The sequence below is a fragment of the Paramacrobiotus metropolitanus genome, unplaced genomic scaffold (assembly GCF_019649055.1).
Source record: "Paramacrobiotus metropolitanus isolate TYO unplaced genomic scaffold, Prichtersi_v1.0 Parri_scaffold0000017, whole genome shotgun sequence".
NCBI lineage: Eukaryota > Metazoa > Tardigrada > Eutardigrada > Parachela > Macrobiotidae > Paramacrobiotus > Paramacrobiotus metropolitanus.
In genome coordinates this window covers 1,225,086-1,246,156 of record NW_026570237.1, presented here as the reverse complement: position 1 = coordinate 1,246,156, position 21,071 = coordinate 1,225,086, and the positions used below count along the sequence as shown (strand labels likewise).

At 48.6% G+C, this 21,071-nt stretch overlaps 2 protein-coding genes across 3 annotated transcripts; both read left to right on the top strand.

Moving 5' to 3' along the window:
• Nucleotides 1-1,623: 1,623 nt before the first annotated feature.
• On the top strand, nucleotides 1,624-21,006 carry LOC129585447 (uncharacterized). 2 transcript variants are annotated; one of them, XM_055478116.1, is made up of 12 exons: nucleotides 1,624-2,256; nucleotides 2,329-2,400; nucleotides 13,377-16,649; nucleotides 16,714-16,821; nucleotides 16,897-17,037; nucleotides 17,136-17,504; nucleotides 17,580-17,767; nucleotides 17,860-18,303; nucleotides 18,386-18,802; nucleotides 19,125-19,451; nucleotides 19,736-20,303; nucleotides 20,610-21,006. In XM_055478116.1, exons 1-12 carry the CDS (start codon nucleotides 1,902-1,904, stop codon nucleotides 20,705-20,707), a joined length of 6,360 nt encoding a protein of 2,119 aa, XP_055334091.1. In that variant the 5' UTR covers nucleotides 1,624-1,901; the 3' UTR covers nucleotides 20,708-21,006. The 2 variants fall into 2 exon arrangements, with proteins under 2 accessions (XP_055334091.1, XP_055334090.1); XM_055478115.1 differs by lacking the exons at nucleotides 1,624-2,256; nucleotides 2,329-2,400 and adding exons at nucleotides 12,018-12,682; nucleotides 12,755-12,826.
• LOC129585459 (uncharacterized) lies at nucleotides 6,020-10,414 on the top strand. Its single transcript, XM_055478140.1, has 9 exons — nucleotides 6,020-7,004; nucleotides 7,067-7,174; nucleotides 7,261-7,401; nucleotides 7,530-7,898; nucleotides 7,961-8,142; nucleotides 8,215-8,658; nucleotides 8,719-9,135; nucleotides 9,468-10,062; nucleotides 10,230-10,414. Exons 1-9 carry the CDS (start codon nucleotides 6,242-6,244, stop codon nucleotides 10,274-10,276), a joined length of 3,066 nt encoding a protein of 1,021 aa, XP_055334115.1. The 5' UTR covers nucleotides 6,020-6,241; the 3' UTR covers nucleotides 10,277-10,414.
• Nucleotides 21,007-21,071: the final 65 nt, after the last annotated feature.

Genomic DNA, 21,071 nt, shown 5'->3' with positions numbered 1-21,071 from the left:
TAGCTCGCATATTAGCGCGGCTATAGTAAAATGCTGGGAAAAATCGGTTTGCTCCCCTTTTTCTGTTTCGGTTGAATGGGATTCGAACTGCAAAATATGCGTATTAACTTCCTCTATTTTTATAAATAAAAAACCTTTAAATATGCAACGTGCATGACTTAAAATCAATTTCTCACTATTTTTTAATAATTTTCCCCATACGAATGCAATGTGCAGTTGTGCACTGTGCGGTACTGTGTGCAACTGTTCATATTAAATCACCGATGCGTGATTATACAATCTCGGTACTCTCCATGTAAATTAGTCCCAATTAGTTCTTTAATTTTGCAAATTGTTCAGTTCAGTATCTGCTTCATTTTTTTCTTAGATTTTGAAAAGTTTTGTTGGAATAAATCAACAAAACCAACTCGTGCAGTAATAATTTTGCCGTATACCGGTAGAAACCAAGTTGCCAACAGCCGCTTTGCAACTTGCCGCACCGTACTTAATCATGTTGCCTCTTCCTATTGCTTATTTTATATTAGAAATAAAATCCCAACTGCAATAAAAGAGTGAAAACGAGTAAAGAAACACAAATAAGCTTTGAAAAGCTTAAAAAACTCAGGCTTTTACGGTGTTCTTCGGCAATTTGGGTTACTCTAGCGCTTTCGTCATTGCAAATCCCGCCCTCAGTGGGGTTGCCTGTATTGAGATCTGCCTTGGTCAGAGAGATACAATGCGAGCAAGAAAGGAAGCTACGGGTTTAGGGTATGCGTTGTAGCGAAGACAGCGAAAACCGGTTTGTTCAGCTAGTACGCGCACAGACAGCCACACTCATACGTGTGTAAGTGAATGCGAGCGGATTTACCCACTCACACACACATGTGCGCGATCGATCGTTACAGCAAGGCAGCACTCCGCTTGCGCTTTTTGGCAGCACCGGAATGCGCTGTCTTCAGTCTATTTATAGTCACAACAGAGAGGCTGCATTGATCAACCAGCCTCAGCGGGCATAAAAGGCTGTTCGCTGGCTTTTTAACATAGACCGTAGCCTCCTCATTTAGTCAGATTGTATTTTTCTGTCGAACGGTTTATTGCAATGGGGACACCGCTGCGTACGCCGCGGTGTCTAAATCGAAAGTGTGTCACACACTGCGAATCGAAAGAACGCCACTTACTGCTGCGGGTTTGCCCAATGCGCTTTTCAAAATCACCTCCTGGCATAAAGTAAGTGCCTAAAGGCTAAGTGGCGTACATCGAACGCGATGGTTCAGACAAGGGCACTGCAGCACACAGCAGACGTCCGTCGCTGTCCTGCCATTTCCGAGGATCTATCAACCAGCGGAAGAAGACGAAGGTTTCCTCACATTCCAATGAAAATTAATACAAAATAGTTGAACTACCGTAACTTCTCACAGGTCAGAAAAAGTAGAATTCGAACGGACTCTGAAAAACAAAAACCATATTGCGGTATGTTCGTAGGTCACAATGACCACGGCTTTTCTGATGTACCTACGCTGCGATGACCACCCAACGGGTGGCGCAACATCTTCCGCGCCTACGTCACTTGCGGTCGTAAATGCATCTGCAAACTGCTGCAAGGTGTTTTTGATTTTTGTGCCTTTTTCAGTTTTGTGATCCGTTTGTTACATATTTATGGTCATGGCTCCAGCAGCTTATTTTTATGGTGCTTCATTTTTTTGGTTGAGAATTCTGTCATTCTGTCGTTTTTGAAATATTCATTATTTCTTGACCCATCGACTACAGGCTACAGTTGTTCGGAGTGGAAAGTCGTCTGAAAGCGCTGCACGCCGTAATCGTATTTTGGCAGCTCAACTGGATCTGTTCATGGGGAAACGGGAAACCTTTCGTTGTTTGACTTTGTCTTCTAAATAGCCTGCATTCCACAGATTATTTCAAGAATGGCGGATGGCGACGTGTGCTGTGTGTTGCAGTGTCCGTTGTCAGCACCCTCGCGTTCGATGCGCAGCGTGTGTTTCTTTAATTTCCCGCATGCGAGTGATCCACGGTACCCCGTCTGGATTGAGCGCACTCAGCGTGCCAAAGACTGGACTCCTTCCGCAGCCAGCAAGATCTGCAGCCGACACTTTCGCTCCTCGGATATTCTAACCGTGCCGTCAGCCGTGGATTGCGAGAAGACGGAGAAGCGTCTCAAACACGATGCGCTGCCGTGTCTCTTCGAAGGCATCCCGCGCAGCCTGCAACCGCCCGTGGAGTCTGTTCCGCGACCAGACAGCCCGGAAATCGGCTCAAACAGTGAGTAGTGAAATTTCACTCAGTGCAGTGTACGCGAGGCATCTGTTCTGACGTCGCCGTGTTTCTTCAAAGGTCTGCCAGCGCGTGTGGATCCCCCGCGGGAGTCTCGCTCTCGTCCAGGTGGTTCGATCATCGGATCTTCCAGTGAGTATTGCGGCTGTATTTTAAAAGTACTTGGTTTCTTGCCTCTGTTTTTCAGTAAACTCGGTTTTGAGCTTAAAAATGTTAGTTAGCGGGGGAATCGTTCCTATTCAAGATGGAACGGAAGAAAATCCCTCGGCCGATTCGCCTGGATCCGTTTCAGTTTACTCGAATGGCTACGGCGTCATGTTGTGTGAAAGCGACGATTCCAGTGAAAGCTCTGGATCAGCATCAACTACTAGTAGTGAACCCAGCACAAGGACTTCAGCGCTGCAGAAGGACAATTTTCATCATGCCGTGAATACGCCGACCACCACGGATTCTACCACACCTAATCTGCATCCGCGTCCAACCGCCAATTCTGCAACGCGCCGTAAAACTGCTCACCGTAATCACTTCCGCAAAGTCCAGCTTCAGCAGTTGGAGGCGTTCTTCCAGAAATGCCGCTATCCTAGCCACACACAACGTCTGGAGTTGGCCGACATCATTGACGCGGGCGAGGACGACAAGCGCATACAGGTGTGGTTCAAGAATCGACGCTCCAGAGAGCAGAGAATTGCAGGCACAACGCCCGATGTCCCTGCCAAGCGTCCATGTCAACCTGCGAAATCCCTGTCACTCCGTCCAATACAGCCCTCGTTCGCTAAGATGTCGATCTCGCCGCCCGCTTGGACACCGCCCGCAATGGAAATGCCCAACGCAGTTATGGCGTTTTATGTTCCTAGCCCGGGTGTGGTCCACTTTATCCACTTTAACAAATTAACAATCACCGTTATAGGGATGAACAGTAATTACCTGGTGAAATATGACATGAGCCCAGCAGTTGGCTTTGTCGGCCATATCGCATCGTTTACGACGACATTATTAATTATTTTGAACCATAATTTCCAACCACACTTTCCATAGTTTTAAATAAATTGTAAAATCAGTTTAATAATTAATTACCACTCTTACTAGGTACCACTACTATTATTTTTAATTTTTAGATTGATAACTTAATTCAGTATGCTTTTAACAAACGGCAACGCTTTGGTTTCACGTGTTCTAAATGAACTTCTTACTTCACTCATTTTGGTAACGTTTTGCTGAATTTTCACTGTATTGTAAGTAAACTGATGTTTAATTTACGGATTGTTTGTGTTCCCACCTCAATGGGCATGTTTCAATTCGTGGTTTGTTATTTCATTTTAATAGTTGCCGCATACTGTTTTCGTGGTTTTCTTCTGATTTCGGTACAAGTACTTGACGTACGTACATACATCTAACTCTGCAGATGCGAGGAAGCGCGGTGCGGATGACGCGGATGCACTCGCCTGTTCTTTTAAACGGAAATCCCTGCCTCCTCGACGCACTCCTGCGACTCCAGCTCCTGTCGCCAAGATCATAAAATTAGCCAAACCGAACAGCCAAAACACCGAACCGAGCGCCGACAAAGCTCCGCAGCTACCCAGCGTTACGGTTGTTCCTCCTGCACCAGCATTTCCCTTCCCATCACCGGATGTCCTCTTCTGTCCAGACCGGAATGACAGCGCCATCGCCCCGAAGCTGTGCCTTATTCCACCGTGTCCGTCTAATGCGACTGACGCTGTGGGGATTTCTTCGGTGATGATGTCTTCTGCGGCAGCGCCAGTTAAATCCCATAATGAATCCGTCTCTGTGAGGCAGCTGCGTTCTATCATGCCGCGTCCACCAAATGCTCCTTTTGTGACGATCACTCCTTCGGTGGCGCTTTTTAATTCCCAGAATCAGCTTAACTCTGATGGTCACTTGTACTCCGTTCTATCGCGTGCGAATCATTTTACTCCAGTTGTGGGCATTCCTGCGACGAGTACTCCTGTCGTCTCGTTAACTCCAGCCGTAACACCAGTTGATCATCAGGATCTGCACAATTCAGATAGCCAGTTGCGCTCCATTCAACGACCTCCGGAAATTGTTACTCCTGCTGTCAGGACGTTTCCTTCTGCCCCGACGGTAACGCCCGTTGATGTCCCGATTCAACTGGAGAGCGTAACCGAAGTGGCTGATCCCATGAAGATCTGCTGCGTTCCCGGTTGTCCGATCACATCGTGGAATGCCGCACGGAATTCAGCCACGCTGTTCCCCTTCGTGTCGCCTACACGGTCTCTCCAGTACGACGTCTGGGTGACTCGACTGCGTTGTACAACATCATGGGAACCGCAGCCGCCCTTGTTCATCTGCAGTCAGCATTTTGACGCCTCCGACGTTCCGCTCAGCGGTGTGTCATCCGCTCCGTTCAACCGAACGTTGAACCCTCTTGCTGTGCCCAGTCGACTGACCTGCATTAGTTCCTTTCATTACTCGGGATTGCGGGAGGGAGCGGCAGAATTAAATGTCGCGGGGATGCAGACCTGCCTCGTGTGCGGTGCCAAACGGAAGCCGGGGTGGACGAAACCTTCGGAGACTTTGGTGTTCTATCCTTTTCCGACCGACAGCCACCTGGACGCGTTATGGAAGACATTTCTCGCGGGGAAGAACTGCTTCTCAGAAGTAACCAGACAGTCGCTGATCTGTCAGAATCATTTTGCAGCGGATGACTTTGTAGCGAACCGGCGTGGTGGGGAGCTGAAGTGCGATGCTGTTCCGTCGCTGATGTTCGCTCTACGGACAGATTACGTGCCCGACGGACAACAGGCCGCCTGTCCACCGCTACCGTCGCTTCAGACGGCTGCTGTTCTGATCCCATCTTCGCATCCGGAGAACAGTCTTTCGGTTCCAATTGAAAGCGAGCGGCGAGCCATACCAGAAGTACCATTCAACGCCGGATCAGAAATAGTAGTTTCCTGTGCTCCGCGAACCGTTGCTACGACGAGTCCAATTTTGCAGCGCGAGACTGAGACACCAGCTCGATCAAGAGGCCAGGACCGAACTGCATCAGCAGTCTCTGTCGCTGCACCGCAAACAGTTTCCTCTACGCCGCAAGGAATTGCGATCCGAAAATCGCAACCGAGAAATATTCCACCAGCTAATATTGGTTCCTTGGCGCCATACATTCCACCAAGCTGTGGCGATACTCCACGGTTAGCTGTGATTCCCAGTAATCCTCTGTGCGCAGGTTACATCCCCTGTTCTGTGCCAGGATGCCGGGATTGGAAAAGTGCCCCTGGACAAAACTGGAAGGCTGTGGGGTGTCACTCTATACCAACCACCATCGGTCCGCGGCGCAATGAGTGGCTGAACCGTATCCGCTGTGCGGTCTCATGGGAGCCCTTGCTAAGCGATAGAGTTTGCAGCCAGCACTTCAATCTCGAAGATTTCGACGGCCCGCCATACAGGCGTCTAAAAGCCACCGCTGTGCCATCTCGGTTAGATTGCATGCAGAAGTTTCGCACACCCTGGAATCCGGCAGAATCCGTTGGCCTAAATAATGCGAACATATGCTGTGTTTGCGGCTGGTGGCGACCGTGTTTGGTGGCCAACACGACACGATCTGAGCGATTGACTTTTTTCCCTTTTCCCACCGATGTTACTCTGCGCAGCCTGTGGACAGCCATCTGTTGCCAATGGAAAACGGATTTTGTCCTTACAGATGCTACGCTTTTGTGTGAGAACCATTTCCGGCCGGATGATTTGTCCAGCACTCACGACAAGTTTCGTCCTGGACGGTAAGCCCTGGACGGTTATTCTTAAAAGCGGCGCGATTCCTTCACAAAAAGCCTTGCCCTTATGTAGTAATGTCCCAGAGGAAACATCAGCGCTCCAGAGTTACCGTCATGTGTGCTGTGTGCCGGGATGCCAGACTGTTTCCGACCCATTCTCGGCCGGAAAGTCGGCGTATTTTTTCTTCCCCTGTAAAGGAAAGCTGCGCAACAAATGGATCAGCAGCATGCGTTGCGCCGCTTCTTGGCAGCCCCGTGATGGCCACGATTTGGTGTGCAGTCAACATTTCACGGCCCAGGATTTTTTTTCCAGTGCCGTCCCAGGCGTTCGGATAAAGCCCGATGCTGTTCCCTCGCGAATGGAATGCGTGGAAAAGTTCCGCACGCCAGCAAATGCCCAGCTGTTGAATGACGCAGTCCGCAGTTGCTCGGTATGTCGCTGGTGGCGCTCAACAGACCCTTGTAAACGGTCGGAAAGATTGAACTTTTTCGAATTCCCGACCGACGGCGCCCTATGCAACGCATGGATCGTGGCGTGCCGGAAGCTGAATCGGGATTTTGTCCTCTCTGCTGGATCGTCGGTGTGCGAAAATCACTTTACACCAGATGACTTGATGGTGGTCACACCACGCGCCGGAAGCGAATCCACGATCATGCTAAAGGGCACGGCCGTCCCGTCAGTGAAATCCTTCGACATTTACCCTACCGGTAATAATGCACGCACTGGTCTCCGTGTACACCCAGTTGGTGATCATAGCATTGATGATTCTTTGGCACCAGACGCAGGGCTTCCGTTTGAATCCAGTGATATGGAAAGCGACGAAGAAACGACAGCTGTGAATGGAAGCAGTGAGTTGCAGATGAAAGATAGTGTCTCTCTGGAAGGTTGCTCAACACCGGCGTCTTCCTCCCGTACTCCGTCTGTCCCGTCGAATCAACAGGTTGTGTCCCACAACGGTCTTCCAGGCGATGAGGATTCTGCGGCTGCTTGTAAGCTCCTTGCGCTAATGAATTAGATGGCTTTAGAAATTGTTTTAAATGTGTTGTTGTAGCGTTTGTCCCATCGGCGATACCAGCGGTTGTGGTTCAGCCTCACAGGCGCCCCGGAAACGCAGTCAACGGCCCGCCCACGCTAACTGCATCCAGTAATTCCTTCTTGTGTATGTAAAATTAATCTGACTTTTGGATGCATACTCCGATTGCGTTTCGCATTAACTTTATTGTCTTTGTTTCTTGAAACACGTAGACTGCGAATCATGTTCCAAGGTGATGCAAACGCCTTGTTGGATACATTCGGACAGTATCCTGGACGAACCGGTCATTCCATTGGCAGTCGCTAGCTTGCCCAGAGTTTTATATATGGACGTCTGTGATGAATCGCCGACCGGTAAGCAATTATTTTCAGATTTACAAATACATAATTAATAATAAATTATATGAAGATCAATCTCTTTGTGATTGCATAAAAATGGTGTGTTGTGTTAAAATGCTGTGTTAGAAACATGCTGTGTTTAGGAAAGACTGTATTTGTCAAAGAAACGATGGAGCGGCAGACAGTGTTTGGCCCGTTAATCGCTCCAACGGTGTGGAGCGACGAAGATAAACCCCGTTACATGGATGTTTCCGATTTGGGTGAGGATGCCAAGCGCAAGCAGTACCAGCTGGATTCGGATTACGCCTGCAACTGGATGAAGCACGTGCGACTGGCGGACAGCGAGGAAGCGAGCAATTTGCTGGTGTTCGCGCGCGGATGCGAGATCGTCTTCGTCACAAGCAGAACCATCTCCTCGCACGAAGAACTGCGAGTGTGGTACTCCAGACAGTATTTGGATCTCGTTACTCCTGCAACCACTGCCGATCTTTGCTTTGATGGAGAAACACTTGGTAAGTGAAAAATTTCCTGGAAGGTTAATGAAGCATCCAGTGTGGTTTCTGACCATTGGCAGGCGCAGAGGAAGAGAGTGGAATGGTAAGCGATGATTGTCAGGAAGAGCAGGCTTCCGACGAGGAAATGTCGGATGATGGTCCTGTGGACAAAGAAACAGCTTTGATGAAGCGGTCTACAAATCATTCCACGATGCCGTTGAAGGCATTTGAACTGCAGGATAGCTTATGGGAACCGGAAACGGTGAGTTCCTTGTTCTGCGGTTAATTGGCTCACATGGAAATGAGAGTTACGTGAATATTTTCTGTATTCCAGAGCCTCGGCGAAAATGGCTGTTTTATTGGCGAGAGTGATGGACGAGTCGGTTTAGATGCCGCATGTGAATTCCCGGAAATTCCCGACGGGGCCAAAGCGTCTTTGAACGGTTTAGAAGGGCGCAGAAGGTGTTCCCTGTGTGGTAAATCGTTTATAGACGTGCAGGATCTGATAAAACACGTGAAGGGACACTCCCGTAGTGAGAAGTGTCCCGTCTGTGGAAAATGGTTCGCATGGTTGGAGGCACATATTCGTAGTTTTCATCCGGAACATCCTATCCAGACCGGTAAACTGTGCCAACGTGCGAAGTCTCAGAAATCATCATCAACCAAACAAAAACCCAAAATGTCGTCTACTAAACAAAAATTTTCGGATTATGCGTATCGTTGCCCGGAGGGCCATGAACAGTATGAGTCACAGAACGGTTTACAAACACACATGCAGGTGAGGAATTTTCAGTGATGTCGAACCGGCAACATGTCGATTTGTTATGGCTTGTCGTAGAGTCATCGGCCGGAATTTACGAGGACGACAGGGTACACGAAACTGACATGTACCGAGTGCGGTTTACGGTTCGCCACGCAAGAGCTGTGCCGGCTGCACCAGATGAATCATCAGACGCGCGACGATTCCGCCGCTAGTCAGCAGCGAGCGTGCCCCGCCTGTCCGCGCACCTTCGACGAGTGTCGCCAACTGGCGCAGCATGTCGACACGCACGGGACGCCCACGAAGCTGTGTCCGGTGTGCGGGAAATGGTTCGGTGCGCTGCGCCAACATATCTACGCAAACCATCCGGAAGTTACACGGAATCGCTACGCAGACGGTGGCAGTGGTTCTGCTGAGCCGGGGACGAAGAAATTTTCCTGCCGGCAGTGTGGGAAACGATTTGCACTGCGGATTAGCTTACAGGCGCATCTCAAGGTTTGTGCGTTCGGTCACACCATCCAAATAAAAGTCACGAGATAAATGTATATAGCAGAAGAAAATGAAAATAAGATTTCAACCGGAAATTTGGTATCAGTTTTTTCTTCCGAAAGAAAGTACTTAATTTTCATAAAAACAGCGTTTTCAAGCAAAAAAAGATCACGAGTAAAGGGCAAGAAATACAAAAATTTAAGTCATTTGTTTCTGTAAAGAGAAAATTTCGTATAAAAGTTTTTTTGGACATTTTCATTAACTTTTCATGTGCATTTTTCGGATGACAGTTTTTCATTTTTATTGAACTAGTGGACGGTGTATGCGGTGTTTTACAGAGCCATACGACTAACGGGACGACGTACAATCAGACCTGTCAGGAATGTGGTCTACGGTTTGGGACGGATGCCGGGTGCGAACTACACAAGCTGAAACACCAACTGCACACCGGCGACGAAAAGCCGCCGTGCGAGACGACGACCTGTCCGGAATGCCAGCACACGTTTAAGGATGTGGCGGAGCTGCTGGACCACTTGGGACACCATGGACGGCCCACCAAGCAATGCCCTGTGTGTAGCCAGTGGCTAGACACCGGGCACCTGCGCCGTCATATCAGGCGTGAACATCGAGGAGTGGATATCCAGTCGGAATCCTGGAAAACTGAGGGAAAGGACTGTGACGGGGTGGAGGAGCCTTCCGACAATGAGAACAGCGCCATCCACGAGGAATTTCTGTGTGGCTTCTGCGGGGCCATCTTTCTGACTAATGAATTATTGAAGCTGCATATAGCGGGACACTGTACCAATGACGGCGCTCTGCCTTCGGACAAGGAGGAAGATGAAGGGGATTCTCTGGAAGCGTCGCCGGAGGTTGTAGAGGCTCCACCCATTACAATTTCGCCGGACAGAAGCGAGCTGCCGGTTGACAAGAAAGGTAACTGGTATAGTTGCTTCCAACCAAATGGTATCGAACTTTGTCCGGACCTTTGCTTATGCCGTATGCAGCGAATTAAATCGCGGCTACAGGCGTATAAATTGGGTTTGGCAGCATATGCGATTATACTTGTGATATTATTGGGCAGATTTATTTAATTTTTATAGAAGTCAGTGGTGGAAGCCGCACGCTCAGTGCGGCAGGCATTCGTTGACGGTGTCACCTGCAGCCATTGCGGTCTGCAGTTCGCTTCATGGGGTTGCGGGGATCATCTAATACCACTACTGCATGTCGACACAGTTGTCAGGATTGCGGAAAAGAGTTTGAGCAGCAGTCTAACCTGTCCGATCATCAGAAAGTATGTAATTATTGGCATAACACAAGTGTGAAGTGAATGTTAGCGTTTGCCCATATTGACCCTGACTGGTAATTTAAAAACTGAAGTAGTACACTGTTTTTAATAATCTTCTGTATTACTGCAGAAGCACTTGAATCTGACGTTCATTAAGAGCTTCACTTGCGACGAATGCGGAATGCGGTTCACAGCGGAAGCGCTGCGCCAGTTGCATGTTTTACAACACGGGAACATCGCAATTCAGCATCCCCGTGAACGGCGATGTCCCCATTGTAACAAATCGTTCAAAAACGTTAGGGAGCTGGTGGTTCACGTGGACCAACATGGGAGGACGACGGATAAATGTTCGCACTGCAATCGCTGGTTTGGCCACTTGCCGGGCCACATAGGACGCAGTCATGCGGCCGCACTGTCCAACAGTGTGGATGGGCGGCATCAGTCGGGCCAGAACAGCAATGTCAGCGCGAAATGTGTGTGCGGCGTCTGTGGTGCCATCTTTTTGGCGAAAGCATTGTTGGTGGTGCATGCGAAAGAGCATAACAGCGGCATGTAAATTTGTACGAATCTCCGCTACGCAATGGAGAATAATGTAACAGTCTACCGGGAATCTTCGCCGGAAATACTGGAGGCTCCGTCACGACACAAATCGGGTGTTTGATGACGCAAAAAGATGAGCTAGTACAAATTTTGGATTAATACGTATAATATTGAAATACTATAATCTGGTGCCGGTTTTGCTCATTTCATGTCGATGGCTGCTGCATCTTGTGACAAAGAATTTTTTTCCACAAGATTTGTTGATTGTTAAGAATCTTTTGTTTACTGCTTCGGGATGTGATAACTTATTAGCATCATTGATGCGTGGATTACATCGGACCGAGGAATAATCCACATCAAACTTGTATAATTTCAACCCGTGGTCAGTCAGTTGATAGTACGAAATATACACTCTCATTACTCTGTACATTTTTAAAGCGAAAAAGAGAATAGCCACGATAGAGATTAGGGTGCAACAGGTTATTAGCGAAATCGAAGCACAAGCGAAGAGTAATAATGCAGTGCAGTGGCACGCATTACAAAACAGCTGTTAATGATCAGAACTGTACCTGACTGGCTGACGCATGGAGGTCGCACTTTCGGAAGCGGCAGTGTGGAGTACGCGCTGCTGCAACTGAAAGCGTACTGACATGCGTACAACAAAATGCGGACTGACCCTGGTATCTGAAACGGCAAAAACTTTTTCAATCTACGTATATCTCTATTACTGTACTTAACCAAAATTTAGATGTAAAACACCAGGGATCTGTGAAATAAACATAGCTCGTTTCTTCAAAGTTATCGTTGTAATAATTTCTTTTGGTTGAAAACCAACGGTCACATATTCTCAAACGCAAATTGTAGAAAAATCGAAACTTCGAACGGAACTGTGAAAAACAAGATTCGTTCCACTTCGCAGAAAATGTTCGTGGGTCGCCATGACCACCCGACGGGTGGCAGCAACGTCTTCCGCGCGTACGTCACTTATGGTCGTAAATGAATCTGCAAACTGGTGCACGTTGCAGTCGTTGCTTTTGAATTTTGATTTTTGATTCAAGTTTTGTGATCCGTTTGCCATTTATGCTCATGGCTCCAGCAATTTTTATTTGTCTGCCATACTTGGATGGTGCTTCATTTGTTCGGTTGAGAATTAAGTCATTAATCTTCGTGCAGGCTTTTGAAAGAGCCATTTTTTCTTGACGCATCGACTAAAGTTGTTCGTAGTGGAAAGTCGTGCGAAAGACGCCGTACTCGTCACTCGTGATCGTGTTTTGGTAGCTCAACTGGATCTCTTTTCCATGACGAAACTTCCGTCTCTTTCGCTGTTTGACTTTATATTATAAATAGCCTGCATTTCGCAGATCCATTGCAGAATGGCAAACGGCGACGTGTGCTGCGTGTTGCAGTGTCCCTTGTCAGAGCCATCCCGTTCGATGCGCAGCGTGTGTTTCTTCGCTTTCCCGCATCCGAGCGACCCGCGCTATCCCGTCTGGATTGAGCGCACTCGGCGTGCAAAAGACTGGACTCCATCCGCAGCCAGCAAGATCTGCAGTCGACACTTTTGCTCTACGGATATCCTCTCCGTGCCGTCAGCCGAGGACTGCGAGAAGACGGAGAAGCGTCTCAAACACGATGCGCTGCCGAGTCTCTTCGAAGGCATCCCGCGCAGCCTGCAACCGCCCGTGGAGTCTGTTCCGCGACCAGACAGCCCGGAAATCGGCTCAAACAGTGAGTAGTGAAATTTCACGCAGTGCAGTGTACGCGAGGCATCTGTTCTGACGTCGCCGTGTTTCTTCAAAGGTCTGCCAGCGCGTGTGGATCCCCCGCGGGAGTCTCGCTCTCGTCCAGGCGGTTCGATCATCGGATCTTCCAGTGAGTATTGCGGCTGTAACAAATTAATAATCGCCGTTTTAGGAATGAACAGTAATTAGCCGTTGAAATATTTGAAATATGACATGAGCCCAGCAGTTGGTTTTGTCGGCTCACACCAACTACAAGACAGATTCGTCGTCTTTTACGACGACGGCATTAATTTTAAACCATACTTTCCATAATTTTAAATAATGGTAAAAAAAGTTCAATAATTAATTACCACTCTTACTAGGTGCCACTGGGTACTATTATTTTTAATTTTTAGATTGATAACTTTATTCAGTATGCTTTTAACAAACGGCAACGCCTTGGTTTCATGTCTTCAAAATGGGCTTCTTACTTCACTAATTTTAGTAACTTTTGCTGAATTTTCACTGTATTGTAAGTTTAATGTTATGTTTAATTTACGGAATGGTTATATTCCGACCAGAATGGGCATGTTTCAGTTCGTGATTTATTATTTTGTTTTAACAGTTGCCGCATATTGCTTTTGTTTTTGTGTTTTTCTTGTGATTTCTGAACAAGTACTTACATACCCCTAACTCTGCAGATGCGAGGAAGCGCAGTGCGGATGATGCAGATAGGCTCGCCTCTTCTTTAAAGCGGAAATCCCTGCCTCCTCGACGCACTCCTACGACTCCAGCTCCTGTCGCCAAAATCATAAAATTAGCCAAACCGAACAGCCAGAACACCAAACCGAGCGCTGAGAAAATTCCGGAGCTTCCAGTCGCGGCGGTTGTCCCTCCTGCACCAGCATTCCCCTTCCCATCGCCGGATGTCCTCTTCCATCCAGACCAGACTGACAGCGCCATCGCTCCCCAACTGTGCCCTGTTCTACCGCGTCCGTCAAGTATGGCTGATGCTGTGGGGATTTCTTCTGGGGCATCGCCAATGAAATCTGTTAATCAATCGGTCTCTGGGAGTCAGCTGCGTTCTATCATGCCGCGTCCACCAGATGTTCCTTTTGTGACGATCACCCCTTCGGTAGCGCTGTTTAATTCCCAGAATCAGCTTAATTCTGATGGTCACTTGTACTCCGTTCTATCGCGCGCGAATAATTTTACTCCAGCTGTGAGCATTTCTTCTGCGACGAGTACCGTTATTCCTTCGGTAACACCAGTTGAACATCAGAATGAACATAATTCTGGTAGACAGCTACACTTTATTCGACGGGGTCCGAGAAAAAATACTCCTGCTGTAAGGGTGTTTCCTCCTGCCCCGACGGTGACGGCCGTTGATGTCCCGAATCAACTGGAGAGCGTAACCGAAGTGGCCGATCCCATGCAGATCTGCTGTGTCCCCGGTTGTCCCATCACCTCCTGGAATGCCTCGCGCAATTTGGCCACGCTGTTCCCCTTCGTGTCGCCCACACAGCCTCTCCAGTACGACATCTGGGTCACTCGGCTGCGTTGTACAACATCATGGGAGCCGCAGCCGCCCTTGTTCATCTGCAATCAGCATTTTGACGCCTCCGACGTTCCGCTTAGCAGTGTGTCATCCGCTCCGTTCAACCGAACGTTGAACCCGCTTGCTGTGCCCAGTCGATTGACCTGCATCAGTGCCTTTCATTACTCGGGGATGCGGGAGGGCGCGGCAGAAACAAATGTCGCGGGAATGCAGACCTGCCTCGCATGCGGTGCCAAACGGAAGCCGGGGTGGACGAAACCCTCCGAAACGCTGGTGTTCTATCCTTACCCCACCAACAGCCACCTGGACACGTTATGGATGAAATTTCTCGTGGAAAAGAACTGCCGCAGAGAAGTAACCAGACAGTCGCTGATGTGTCAGAATCATTTTGCAGCGGATGACTTTGTAGCGAACCGACGCGGTGGAGAGCTGAAGAGCGATGCTGTTCCGTCGCTAATGTTCCCTCTGTGGACTGATCACGTGCCAGAGGAACACCAGGTCGCCGGTCCACCGCTACCGTCGCCACAAACGGCTGTTGCGATCCCGACTTCGCAGCCGAAGGATAATCTTACAGTTTCCACGGAAAGCGAGCGCCCCGTCACACCTGCAGTGCCATTCAGCGCCGGATCAGAAATAATAGCAGTTTCCTGTGTGCCGCCAACAGCTCTCGGGGCAACGCCACTCTTGCGGGGTAAAACTAAGGCATCAGCTAGATCGAAAGGCCAGCGCCGAGCCGAACCTGCAGCAGCCTCTAGCGCCGGGCCGGAAATAGTTTTGCCGGCACCGCAAATTGCTCCGCCAAGCTGTACCGTTACCCCGCGGTTAGCGGTGATTCCCAAGGACCCTCTGCGTACCAGTCACACCACGTGTTGTGTACCGGGATGCCGAGTTTGGAAAACATCCGCTGTCGGGAAGACCGTGACATATCACTGCGTAATAACCACCAGCGCGCTGCGGTACAGTCAGTGGCTGGACCGTATCCGCTGCGCTGTGTCGTGGCAACCCTGGCTCCACGATAGAATTTGCAGCCAGCATTTCCATCCTGAGGATTTCGACTACAACGGACGCAAGCATCCCAAAGCCACCGCTGTACCGTCCCGATTAGAGTGCATGCAGGACTTCCGCACATCACTTAATCCGGAGGCACTGGTTGATCTGAAGTCGAAGAAGATATGCTGTGTGTGCGGTTGGTGGCGACCACTGCTGTTGGACTACAGATGCACGACACGATCTGAACGATTGACCTTTTTCCCTTTTCCCGCCGAGGTCACTTTGCGCAGCCAGTGGGTCGCCGCGTGCCGCCAATGGAAGCCGGAGTTTGTCGTGAGCGATGGGGCGCTGGTCTGTGAGAACCATTTCCGGCCGGAGGATTTATTCTTCACTCGGGATCGTAATAGACCGAAGAAACTGTGGACACTGTTGCTTCACAACGGAGCCATTCCGTCGCGAAAAGCCTTGCCCTTATTCAGCAGTGTCCGTGATGCGGAAGTTGCAGTGGGGATCAGGGAGTTATTAACAATGCCACAGGATGACGGTTATTTGTGTTGTGTACCGGGATGTCGGCTTATTCCCGGTGCATCATCCTCTGCGGAAGGGTTGAGCTATTGTGCGTTCCCCACAGACAGAAAGCGGCGGAACCAATGGATTAACAGCATGCGGTGTGCCGTTTCCTGGCAGCCGCGTGAGCGTCACCATAAGGTGTGCAGTCAGCATTTTACAGCACAGAATTTTATTTGCCGTGGAGGTGTTGTGACTTTAAGGCTAAAGCCGGGTGTCATTCCTTCTCGGATGGAGTGCGTTGAAAAGTTTCGCACGCCAGGAAATTCCGGTGTGTCGGATGGAACAGTACAGGTTTGTTCTGTTTGTGGCTGGTACCGGTCGACTGCGCCTTGTAAACCGTCCGAGAGATTGGTATTTTTCAATTTCCCGACCGACTCTGCCCTGTGCAACGCATGGATCGCGGCCTGCCGGAAGCTAAATCGGGATTTCGTCCTCTCTGATGGATCGCTGGTGTGCGAAAATCACTTTACACCAGATGACTTGATGGTGGTTGTACCACGCGCCGGAAGCGAATCCATAATCATGCTAAAGGACACGGCTGTCCCGTCATTGAAATCCTTCGACATTTACCCAACCGACAATAACGAAGACACTGGTCTTTCTGTACAACCGGTCGGTGATAGCATTGGTGATTCTTTGGCGCCAGACGCAGGGCTTCCCTTTGAATCCAGTGATATAGAAAGTGAAGAAGAAACGGAAGCAGTGAATGGAGACAGTGATTTGCCAATGAAAGAGAGTGTCTCTTTGGAAAGTAGCTCAGCACCGGTGTATTCCACCCGTACCTCATCTGTCACGTCGAATCAACAGGTTGTGTCCCACAACGGTCTACCAGGCGATGAAGAATCTGTGGCTGCTTGTAAGTTTGCTTGTGCTATTGAACTAGCTGGCTGTAAAAAGTTGTTTAAAATTTGTTGTTGTAGCGTTTGCCCCACGGGCGATACCACCAGCTGTGGTTCAGCCTCGGACGCGCACCGGAAACGCAGTTACGGCTCCGCCCTCGATGACTTCACCCAGTAACTCCTTCTTATGTACGTGGAAATTGGCGATTTTTGTTTCTCGTTAACTGTATTCACGAGTTCCTTAATTGTTTTTGAAACCGGCAGACTGCGAATCATGTTCCAAGGTGATGCAAACGCCGTGCTGGATACATTCGGACAGTATCCCGGACGAACCGGTCATTCCATTGGCAGTCGGTAGCTTGCCCAGAGTTTTGTATATGGACGTCTGTGATGAATCGCCGACCGGTAAGCAATTATTTTCAGATTTACAAATACATAATTAGTGATATATAAAGATCAATCTCTTTGTGCTTGCATAATTATTAGAAACATGTCGTGTTTAGGAAAGACAGTTTTTGTCAAAGAAACGCTGGAGCGGCACACGGTGTTCGGTCCGTTAGTCGCTCCGACGGTGTCGAGCGACGAAGATAAACCCCGTTACATGGATGTTTCCGAATTGGGTGAGGACGTCAAGCGTAAGCAGTATCAGCTGGATTCGGATTACGCCTGCAACTGGATGAAGCACGTGCGACTGGCGGACAGCGAGGAAGCGAGCAATTTGCTGGTGTTCGCGCGCGGAGGCGAGATCGTCTTCGTCACAAACAGAGTTATCTCTCCGCACGAAGAACTACGAGTGTGGTATTCCAGACAGTATCTGGATCTCGTTACTCCTGCTGCCACTGTCGATCTTTGCTTTGATGGAGAAACACCGGGTAAGTGATAAAATTCTTGGATGGTTGTTTTTGACCAATGGCAATCCAAAGCAATCCAACGTTGTTTTTTACCAGTGGCAGGCGCAGAGGAAGAGAGTGGAATGGTAAGCGATGATTGTCAGGAAGAACAGGTTTCCGATGAGGAAATGTCGGATGATGTTCCTTTGGACAAAGAAACAGCCTTGACGAGCCGGTCTACAAATACTTCCACGATGCCGTTAAAGGCTTTTGAATTTCAGGAGAACTTGTGGGAACCGGAAACGGTGAGTTCTGTTTTGTGGTTAACTGGCTCACATCAAAATGAAAGTTTCTTTTGATACTGGACTGAGTTACGTAAATATTTTCTATATTTCAGAACCTTGCCGAAAATGGCAGTTTTATTGGCGCGAGTGATGGACGAGTCGGTTTAGATGCCGCATGTGAATTCCCGGAAATTCCCGACGGGGCCAAAGCGTCCTTGAACGGTTTAGAAGGGAGCAGAAAGTGTTCCCTGTGTGGTGAATCGTTTATAGACGTACATGATCTGATAAAACACGTCAAGGGACACTCCCGTAGACAGAAGTGTCCCGTGTGTGGAATTTGGTTCGCTTGGTTGGAGGCACACCTTCGTAGTTTTCATCCGGAACATCCCATCCAGACCGACAAATTGTGCCAGCGTGCGAAGTCTCGGAAATCTTCGTCAGCTAAACAAAAACCCAAAATGTCGTCTACACAACAAAAATTTTCGGATTACGCGTATCGTTGCCCCGAGTGCCATGAACAGTATGACTCACAGAACGGTTTGCGGAATCACATGAAGGTGAGGAATTTTCAATCATGTCGAACCGGCAATATTCCCTATAAAAACCGGCAACGTGTCGATTTGTTATGGCTGATCGTAGAGTCATCAGCCGGGATATACCGCGACGACAGGGTACACGAAACTGACATGTACCGAGTGCGGTTTGCGGTTCGCCACGCAAGAGCTGTGCCGGCTGCACCAAATGAACCATCAGACGCACGACGATTCCGCCGCTAGTCAGCAGCGAGCGTGCCCCGCCTGTCCGCGCACCTTCGACGAGTGTCGCCAACTGGCGCAGCATGTCGACACGCACGGGACGCCCACGAAGCTGTGTCCGGTGTGCGGGAAATGGTTCGGTGCGCTGCGCCAACATATCTACGCAAACCATCCGGAAGTTACACGGAATCGCTACGCAGACGGTGGCAGTGATTCCGCTGAGCCGGGAACGAAGAAATTTTCCTGCCCGCAGTGTGGGAAACGGTTTGCATTGCGGATTAGTCTACAAGCGCACCTGAAGGTTGGTGTGTTCACTCACATCATCGAAATTAAAGTCACGAGATAAACGTATATGGCAGAAGAGAAAAAAAAATAAAATTTCAATCGGAAATTTGATACCAGTTTATTCTTCCATAAAGAAAATATTTAATTTTCATGAAAACAACGTTATTATGCAAGAGGAAAGGCCGAAAGGGCAAGAAATATAATTTAAAACATTTGTTTCTGTGAAGAAAATATTTCGGAAAAAAGTATCCCGTAACTTTCCAGTAACTTTCCCTGTGAAGTTTTCGGATGAACTTTTTTCTATTTGCATTTAATGGACAGAGTGCGGTGTTTTACAGAATCACAAGACTAGCCTGCCGATGAACAATCAGACCTGTCAGGAATGTGGTCTACGCTTTGGGACGGATGCCGGCTGCGAACTGCACAAACTGAAACACAAACTGCACACCGGCGACGAGACGCCGCCGTGCGAGACGACGACCTGTCCGGAATGTCATGATACGTTTGAGGAGGTAACGGAGCTGTTGGACCACGTGAGTGACCATGGGCGGCCCACCAAGCAATGTCCGGTGTGTAGCAAGTGGTATAGCAAACTGCGCAGTCATATCCGTCGTGAACATCGAGGAGTTGATATCCAGTCGGAATCTTCGAAAACTGACGGAAAGGTGTGAGACCAGACCGGTGTTTCCAATGGGAAATATCGTTGCAAGACAGTTGTGAACTTTTTTTTAAATTGCATTTGTATTTTCTAAATTATTTCGACTTTGTTAAGTACGTTGAACATATGGCTAAAACGCCTGTTACATACATGTAGGTGGTAAAAGCTTGGAAAACTGCACAAAATCTACTTACATTTGTTTTTCATTCGAAACTTGCATTCAGCTGTATTTCTACGTATCTGCATATCGTACATCTCGGTGATGGTTTGTAAGGTTACGTTCATGTTTAGGAACACCGGAAACCAGTGCTCGTCCATAGCCTGACTTGCCAGAAATGCGGTATGACATTTGAATTGGAGGAATTGTATCGGCTGCATAAACTGCAACATGGAGACGCCGGTACTGCTGACACTGAAGAGAGCACACGTCAATGTCCGCAGTGCAGCAAGTCATTCACAGATCTGAAGAAGTTACTGCGACACGTCGACATGGGACACGGGACAGCTACGAAGCAGTGCCCGCACTGTGATGGATGGTTTGACCGCCGCCAGCTCTACGATCATATCAAACGGATGCATCGCGCGGCCTCGTCATCGGACAGTGACGGGGTGGAGGAGCCTTCCGACAATGAGTACAGCGCCATCCACGAGGAATTTCTGTGTGGCTTCTGCGGGGCCATCTTTCTGACTAATGAATTATTGAAGCTGCATACGGCGGGACACTGTACCAAAGACGGAGCACTGTATTCGGACAAGGAGGAAGATGAAGGGGATTCTCCGGAAGCGTCGCCGGAGGTTGTGGAGGCTCCGTCCATTACGATTTCGCCGGAAAGAAGCGAGCTGCCGGTTGACAAGAAAGGTACTGGCACAGTTAAGATCCATCGAAATAGTATGGAACTCTGTTTGTTTCACGCCGTATGTGTAAAATTAAATGGCGGTTACAAGCGTATAAATAGAGTCCGGCAACATACTTTTCATCTTTTAATTTCGGTTTTCATATTCCCTTATATTTTACATGGTTTATGCATATATTATATGGCGTAAAATGGATTACCTTCAAATTGACTGTCAGCTTGGCATCCGCCTTGCAGTACGCTTTTTGCGGCAGCGTTTTGCAGTTGGTCGCTATGCTAAGAGTTTTGTCAGTCACGGGTTGATGTTGCAGATGTGGACGAATCTGATAGTGACAGTTCCAGCAGCTCCGAAGAGTCCCTGTATATTGCGGAGAGGTATGCATCCAGTGACAGTTCCGCGTCCTCGTAAGTTGCTGCATGCTGCCATTGTGGACCAAAGAATGAAAGAATGCGTACATTTTCTCCAGTAAAGTTTACGTTTCGGTTTATTTTAACGCTGAGAGATTTGATCGCGGACTGTATTTGTAGAGCCTCAACAGAAGTATTGTTTGTATTTCGTATTGTTTGACTGTTTTTGTGGGTAGTGTGCATATGCCGGCGCCTGTGATCATGGCAGTTTTTGGAAATAGGATGAATTCATATTATGTTCTGCAATAGCTGGTTACAGTAAAAAACTTGATATGAATTTGCTTGGCTATATTGATTAAAAGTTTGCTCAGTTGAACATTGAAAACCGGATAACTGCAATGCAGTGCAATTTAAAAATTTTGATA